We start from the raw sequence: 7893 nt of genomic DNA, 5'->3' as shown, positions 1-7893 counted from the left end.
TCCTGCTGGATGAACCACTGGGTTCCAGTACACACAAAGGCAAAATTATACTTGAGAAAGTCCAGAGATATTCCTGGCTGTATCAGGAAAAACAAGTGCAAGATCGGGTTGAAAATAATTGATTTTTATCTTTTCAGTAATCTGACTAAAGTTATATTACTTGATTAATACCTTCTTTCTATCAAATTAAAAAAATCCTACAAACACCAAACGCCCCTGAATCCCTGAACAGTTCTGCTTGTAGTCTACATCTGCTTTTGCAAATACTTTTATTGAATACTGCTTTTTAGTGTACTGGGAACTTTGCTCTGCATTTACTGGTGCAATTAACATCACTTAACTAAGAACCTTTCACCACTGCAAAACCATGGTGAGAAGTGATCATTGCAGATAAAATTCAATGAAAATTGAAGCACCAGCAATGACGTTTTTTAATTCCAGAGCTCTAGAGGATGATGATCAAGATTTTCAAAATGCTGTTCTTAAAGTTAAACACTTGAGTATACAGTTTACTTTTAAATGGCACTGGCCATCCCAGAGTTACCACAGACTTTATTGAAGAGTTGTTCACTGCTCAGCAATTTTGAAAATCACACTGATTACCTCAGTCTTCAATGGGGGCTTGTTTGCCTCATATTACATAACACGTTTTAAAAATTTTGGCTTATGACAGCTGGTTTAGCATCCTAAAAAATTCAAGTTATGCAGACAACTGAGACAGGCAATAACAGAATACGAGAAAGGCAAAGAGATTGGCTATATGGCCATCTGCTGCACTAAAAACAACCTAATTAAGGTAATGAAGAACAGAAATAAATAAGTAAAACTCTCATTCAATTCTGTTGACGTCAAGAGCAGTTGAGTGAAACTTACCTGTGTGTTAGATTTTTTTAGACAAAAATTTATCTGAGCAGCATAAAATCAGCAGTTCTATTTTGTCATAATTTTGAAATGAGAAGGTTAATTTTTGTTCAAAGTAAAATGTATAAACCCAGTTGAGTTGGGCCTGTGCACCACTTGGAATACTAAGGAACCTGGATAACTCTGTGTTCATACATTAGAACTCCTCTGTGCCCTGGCTTGCTGTAAGTCATGATGGAAATAGACCTACTGAGTTGTACGCTGCAGGAGTGACTGAACCAGTTGGCCTCCCAGAAAGTCACCGTTACCTTAACAAACCAAATTTCAACCAAGAGGAAGATAAAGTACTCCATCTCAATATCTGGTGGCACAAACATTAATGGGCCTTCTTTGGACAGAGTAGAATTGAAACAATTAACATTCTTTTAGAATAGCCAACTATATGCATATGTCCTGTCATATTAGCCTTTCTTATCTTAAGCTCAAAGCACTGAAGTGCTTTTAGTCAATGTTTATGTGTACTTTATGTAGTAGAAACAATAAAAGCACTTTGTGAGACTGATTTGAAGTATTTTTATTACTTCCATTAACTACTAATTCAGGAGCAAATTTAAAAATCGTCTATTGCAGACTTCACAAAGATATTTTTATAGCTTCAAGTACTTTAAGTTAACATCTATGTCTTAAAATTCAGAATTGACTTTTAGCAAATCAGTTAGAAAACTCTTACTGCTTTGTGAATTTACTTAGCTGTTTGAAATTAAATGTATCTTTTATTTCACTGAATTATAAACTAATTCTATTGCTAATATCATTGTAGTCCTAAATATACTTCACAGCAGAATTCTTACATTTTTTATCTATCAAAAAGCAGTGATCAACTATCCAACATAATATTATTGCATTCTGATACACTGTCCTATCAGAGCAAGTGATAATTTAGATTTAGCAATAAATGATTTCCTGTACATCCACAGTATTGGTCTCTCTACCATGTTTAATCTAGATTATTTGTTTAAGTGGTATTTCACCTTCGATTATTTTTATTGAAGGGTTTCCACCTATTTTGATGTGAGGCTCTGAAGGAACCTTTAAAGAAAGATACTCAGTATTCATGCATAAACAGTGGTATTTTTGTCTGTGTATAATGTATCTATTTCAAAATGGTTTTTAACATTTAAATTTTCATTAAGTCCATAGGCAAGAATATACTCACACTTCATAACCAGCAAACAGAAGTAACCATGTGCTCCCACAAGTTCTTTGAAAGCCCTTCTCTCAAACTCAGTGCTCATACTGAAATATGTGAATGAAACTCAACTGTGCAGTGGGAATTAATGCAGAAGAATGCCTGTAGCCTCAAAAATTCTTACTAGGAGCACAGTTTGTGAGGGGATGAATGCCAGTTCCAAGCACTCTACCCATACACATGGGAGCACATTGCAACCTACCAGTGGTAGCAAGCCATGAATTTCTTTTGTATAGTGGAATTTTCTAGTTCTGTAAATACCAATAAATGCCCTTTTTTCTTATGGGTAGGATAAAAAATACAAAGGAAACAAAACCACCATGAAAATATATCCTCGGGCGCTATATATAGCCAATATGGGCCAAGCAAATATGGGCCCTATATCAGCCATGAAAGTCACAGGCAATATGAATACAGCAATATGAATACTCTGGGCTGCTCTAACTTACGTTGAAGACCTGTCTGATAAATCTATATTCAGTGTCCAAGAAAACAGATGCCTCTATAAAGAGACTATAAGTTCTTTCAACTGTGGCACATGCAGTTCATTCAGTTTTGTATCTTTTTCCACTAAAACTATGCCTAGCAAATATCTATTTTTGTTTAAAGCACTGACTCTTGATAAACTTTCAGATGGTACAGGGGCTTGTCTCTGCATGAAGAAATAATTTTTGGTATGACGTAGCCCTAAATGGCCACAGCCTCTTTTTATACTTTGAAGCAACACATGTGACTGCAAGAAAGAGGGTAGTTTACCCTGACAAGGTAAAATTCCCTGTGAAAACCACAGGTAAGTTCAGAATAGAAGGGAATCACATGTCTTAAACAGCAAATAGCAGCAACATAAAAATGAAGAGTGCACCAATAACTGAAATTAAGAATAATGCTCTTCACAGCTCTGCTTTCACACTAAAACCAGTGAGATGTTCCAGCTGTAAATAAAAGGTGGAAAACAGTCAAGGCAGTATAAGGAACTGCAAGCATTCTTCTGAACTCACCAAGTCCAAATAAGGGTTAGAGCCATACCTGGAGTCTTGAAATTTCTCAACTGAGATGGTGTGTCACAGATTTCCAAAATCCAGTCACCTGCTGCTTTTTCACTCCAGCAGTGAGTAGTCATAAACTCCCAGTTTTTGAATCCTTCCATGGAATGATCAAATAGCCTAAAATAAATCATGACATTATTTTGAGTGAACCATTTTATTTGGGGAGCTAAACCTCCAAGTCTGAAATATCTTGAATGATAAACTAATTAGCCTGTTCATTTAACTGTGCCTTTATATAATGTTGCTCATAATGGATTTCCCACACTTATTTCAAGTACGTTCAACAGTTTCGTGTTTTGATGGAAAAGATACTTTACATGTCATTATTTGTCTAATGTGAAAAAGAATGGAAAAATAATTTATTGCAAAAAAAAAAGCTAATACTGCTTAATAGGATTCATGTGTCTTGGGAAAAGTGCACACAATACAGCATATATTTTGCTTTAACAGCATGACACAAATACATACAACTTGTAAATAGGATAATTGCTGTAACATTTAGTTTTGGCTTTGGATTGGAATAATTAAAAGGAGTTTAAAACCAGTAAAAAGTATTAAATGACTAAGATAATATTACCAATTCAATATATGTGACTTCTTTTAATGAACTAAAATGTGACTGAGGCATTGGTCTCAATCCTCAAATGACCAAAGTATAACTCTTCAAACACTTGACAGAATTGAGCCTGGGTAAAACGGAAAGGTTAACGGCATCTACCACCAACATTAACATAATTTTATTACCTAGATATGGGTGAGGAGGTTTGAGTTTAGGTCTGTATGACGATAATTTCTAGTATAGGGGCCCAGTTCAGAGGCTGCAATGAAATGCTAATCCCATATGGGAAGAGGAAGGAGGACTGACCAGAGATTTTGTTATCTAAAACTGGAATTTATTAATGAGATTTTAGAAAGACAAAAGAGAAGTTGTGCTTTTCTTTACAAAGCTCACAGGAGCACTGAAACAACAACAAGCACAACAGGAAGTTGCCTGGTACCCCAAAACTATTGGTGGGAGTTGCACTCTAATCAAGACTGTTGCCTGCAATAAAATGACACAGGTCAGCTTCAAAAAATACACACATATATATATACACCCATGTATATTTATATCTATATATTTCTATATAGATATATACATATACATAGATATCTATTACATATATTTTTATCAATAGGTGCATATATATATAAGTATGTATATATATTTATCACTATTTTAATGCTCTTTGTGTGAAAATTCCACTGGTAATAGCTATGCTTAAATATTTTTCATAAACCAAGATCTTTACAGTAGAAAATCCAGTAGATTTAAAACCATTTTCCATAAAATAGAGAAAAACTTGGCATTAGACTACAAAAACATTAGGGTATTTTGCACTCACATGATTCCTAACTGTTATTTCTAACTTAATTTCAAGCTTTATTCTCCAAGGTTGTAAAGTTCAGTGAACTCTGGGAAAGCAGGATACTTTTGTAGCAATGTATATGTCAATTTCTGGTAAAAATCACCACAGAGGATGTGAATAAAATGCTGTATTTCTTGAGAAAACTTTGGTCAGTCAGAAGCACGGGGTCAGGTACTGTGTATTCACACTTACAGCAATAGGACCTGTACAGACCTGCACGCTACATGCCTGGTGCACTTTACAGGACTCAGCCCAAAGCTGATTTTCACACTCTCACTTGTGCAACCTTTTACAATTTTTAATGAATGTACTTTTTTATTAGTATTGATAATGTTAAATTAATATATATATATAGAGAGAATTAGGCTTCATTTTCACTGATAATTGTGTGCTATTTTCTTCTGATGCAGTTCTGTGCCCTTGTGTGTATGAGTCTGTATGTGTGTGTATATATATTTATTCTGCCAGCAGAATTGGCCTGTTTCATTTCACTGCTAAATCAGTTGTGTGAATGCAGCAAATCTCACAAACACATGGTACACATCATTTACTGAAAGGGTAGAAACTATTATGCAGTTATTACTCAGTGTTTGCATGTGGGTATGTTCAGTCTAAGTCATTATGTAGGTTATTTCCAACAGTTCATCAAATTGTCATACTGTGTTTTGCTGATAACTAATGCATTACTTTCTAAACACCCCGTCAATCTGTCAAGGCAGTAATACTCCTCTTTGCCATAGTATTATGTAAGTACTGCACAATTATATTGTAAATTCTGTGTTCACTGGGCTTCCACTCACATACATAGAAACACAAGCTGCTGTTTATTTTTACTGTAATTAGTCAAATGTTTGCCACAGAATTTTTTGTTTAAGGGTGTTTATTTGTCATGTTTCTGAATTTTAAATTGCTGTAAGATTTCCATTTTAGTATTGCATTATTATTTTAAGTAATTTGGGGGGAAGAGAAAAAAACCCCTTATGACTTTATCACAGGTTAATCTCCCCTTCCCTCTTTACCTAAAAATACATTATGGCTGTAACTGTAAGATTCACATTTCCAATTGAAATTGAGAAAATATGGTAATATTCTTTCATAGAAAATTGACCAGTTTTTCAAAAGAATTATTTGGGAAAGATTTGAATTTTATGAAGTAAGGTTTAAACTGGAATCTTTTAATGCGTGAACTGTGTTTCTACAAGATTATACAAATAAGTCAAAAACCTACTCACAGACCAAAAGAACAGTTAAAAAAAAAATAAAAGATACTGGCTCTGAGGCTGTCTGTGTGTGTTTTTGTATATACACAATGGTCCAAGTATTTTTGTGTTGCTCTGCTCATGCACTAAACTCTCAAATCAAAGAACCTGTGAGGCAGTACATGATTTCCCTCACAGTGGTATAAAATGAATTAATTGAGTGATCAAATGTTCAGGTATACTTTTCCTTATTTGGAAAGAAATACAAATGGAATAGGATATTTTAAGGATGGTGGAGTCAGTCCATATAGTTAACTGATTTTGTTATTTTCAGATTGATACTGAATCAAAATTCCTATCAAGGATACACACAGAGCTGACAGTGGGCTAGTAAATGATTAGTATATTGTCTGATGAATTGTTATTTGACTATTACAGGTTACTACAGATTAAAATAGTTAAATACAATTATTAGAATGATCTGACAATTCTTATGACCATGATCATACACATCTGCAGTATCTGTACTCATGTATATAACATGAAGGAACAAAGTGTGCCAGAATATTTGAAACTTTATAACTTATCCGTTAACATAACTGTAAAAGAAGGCCAGATCTGTTATTCAATTACTCAGGTAATCTCTGTTATTAACATTCATGTTATGGTGGATGTGACTACATGCCTGACTATATCCAGAGAAACCAATTATGGGCTGCTGCTCGCAATGAATAGCATTACATTTAAAAATAATTACTCTCCTCTCTGAAAAATTTTATGACATACTCATTATGTGACATATATAGGTCTATATAAGAATATACATATCACAGAGTGTAGAGTAAAATAATTATTTTCTTAAATTCAAGAGCCTCTTCCACTGCCTCTGCTTCAGCCTAGAAATTGCACCACATTTTTATTTAAAAATGTAACTTCAAGTAGAAATGTTAGTCTGTAATCAGATTTTAGACCCAAATGAAGAGAGTTAGCCACTTGCTTGGAATTGACAAGCAGGAACATAAAGCTAGTCTCCCACAGTTAAATCTACTAGCATTAAAAAAACAACCAAACAACTGTGCCAGCTTTTTAGCAAAGAATCAGTAAGTTCCTAAATATTTAGAATTTTTGTTTTGATTTTTAAATGTGTGAAAAGGCCATGGGGTAAGGGATCCATTAGGCAACACCACCATTGCCCATCATGAAAAATAAAACTTGCATGCACAAAAAGAGCTTTTTTATTATCAAGAACTACTTTTTTTTTTATTTCAACTCAGAAGGTGCAGCTTCACCTGTCTGGCAACCTTGCTTGTATATTGAACTGACCACACCAAGAACCAGGAAGTCCTGCCCTAGCTGACAGATGGGGCTGCAGTGGAGTAGCTGGCAAGAAAAGGCTATTTTCTCCTCTGTAGTAGCAGTCTTTGTTTATGATGTGCTCCAGCTTACTAAACTGGCAGGCAAGCGGAACTTGCCCACTAGTCTAATTGGCCACATGATTTCAGGTGAGCTTTACAGTTTGGAAAGAGTACAGTGTGCCTCACCAAGCTGCACACGTGAAAATGCTTAGATCAATTATTCTTAGAGCAGCTCTTCTCCACAGGGTTCAACCACCAGCTCCCTGTGAGAAATAGCCCTTGAGGAACTGGAGACAGCTCAAACTGACTTAACTAAAGCTTCAGCCAGACTCTACTGCTCACCTGCACTGAAGAATTCAGGGGGAAAAAACGATCAGAGAGCACACAGGATCTTCAGAAGCTTTCTCACCTATATGTGTCAAGGAAGATCCCTTACAACTTCTGGATATGGGTCTAAAGATGTATTTAAAATCTACGTATACACATATTTTACTTTTTTTTTTCTTTTTTTAATTTCCATATTACATCTGATTATCACAGTTAATTTCATGAAGCAATGGAGATCTCTGAGCTGTTGTGACAAAGTTTTTTGGAGACTAGCATGAACAGTAGCCTGCAGCTTGAACTAGTGGATATTACAGCAACCACAACCTTAAATATAGAGATCTTGACTCCAGGGACGACACATATCCACATGAAATGCTCCATCATGCCCTATAGACATGTCAGGCTGCTGACCTTCAGAAACCTCACTCTAAACAGGCAGAAATCCTT

General features: G+C 35.0%; 1 protein-coding gene across 1 annotated transcript in view; it reads right to left on the bottom strand.

Annotated features, from left to right (window-relative positions):
* Positions 1–3136: 3136 nt before the first annotated feature.
* Positions 3137–7893, bottom strand: part of LOC104402319 (proprotein convertase subtilisin/kexin type 5-like) — a gene marked incomplete at both ends in the record, with an annotated part of 10956 nt that continues 6199 nt past the window's right edge. Inside the window, one exon of the mRNA XM_010010163.1 lies at positions 3137–3273. Coding sequence (XP_010008465.1) covers positions 3137–3273 — 137 coding nt within the window. The remainder of the gene's footprint in view (positions 3274–7893) is intronic.

Source organism: Nestor notabilis, unplaced genomic scaffold (assembly GCF_000696875.1).
Source record: "Nestor notabilis isolate BGI_N333 unplaced genomic scaffold, ASM69687v1 scaffold31212, whole genome shotgun sequence".
Taxonomy (NCBI): Eukaryota; Metazoa; Chordata; class Aves; order Psittaciformes; family Psittacidae; genus Nestor; species Nestor notabilis.
The sequence above is the reverse complement of the archived record's forward strand: the minus strand, read 5'-3'. Positions and strand labels throughout refer to the sequence as shown.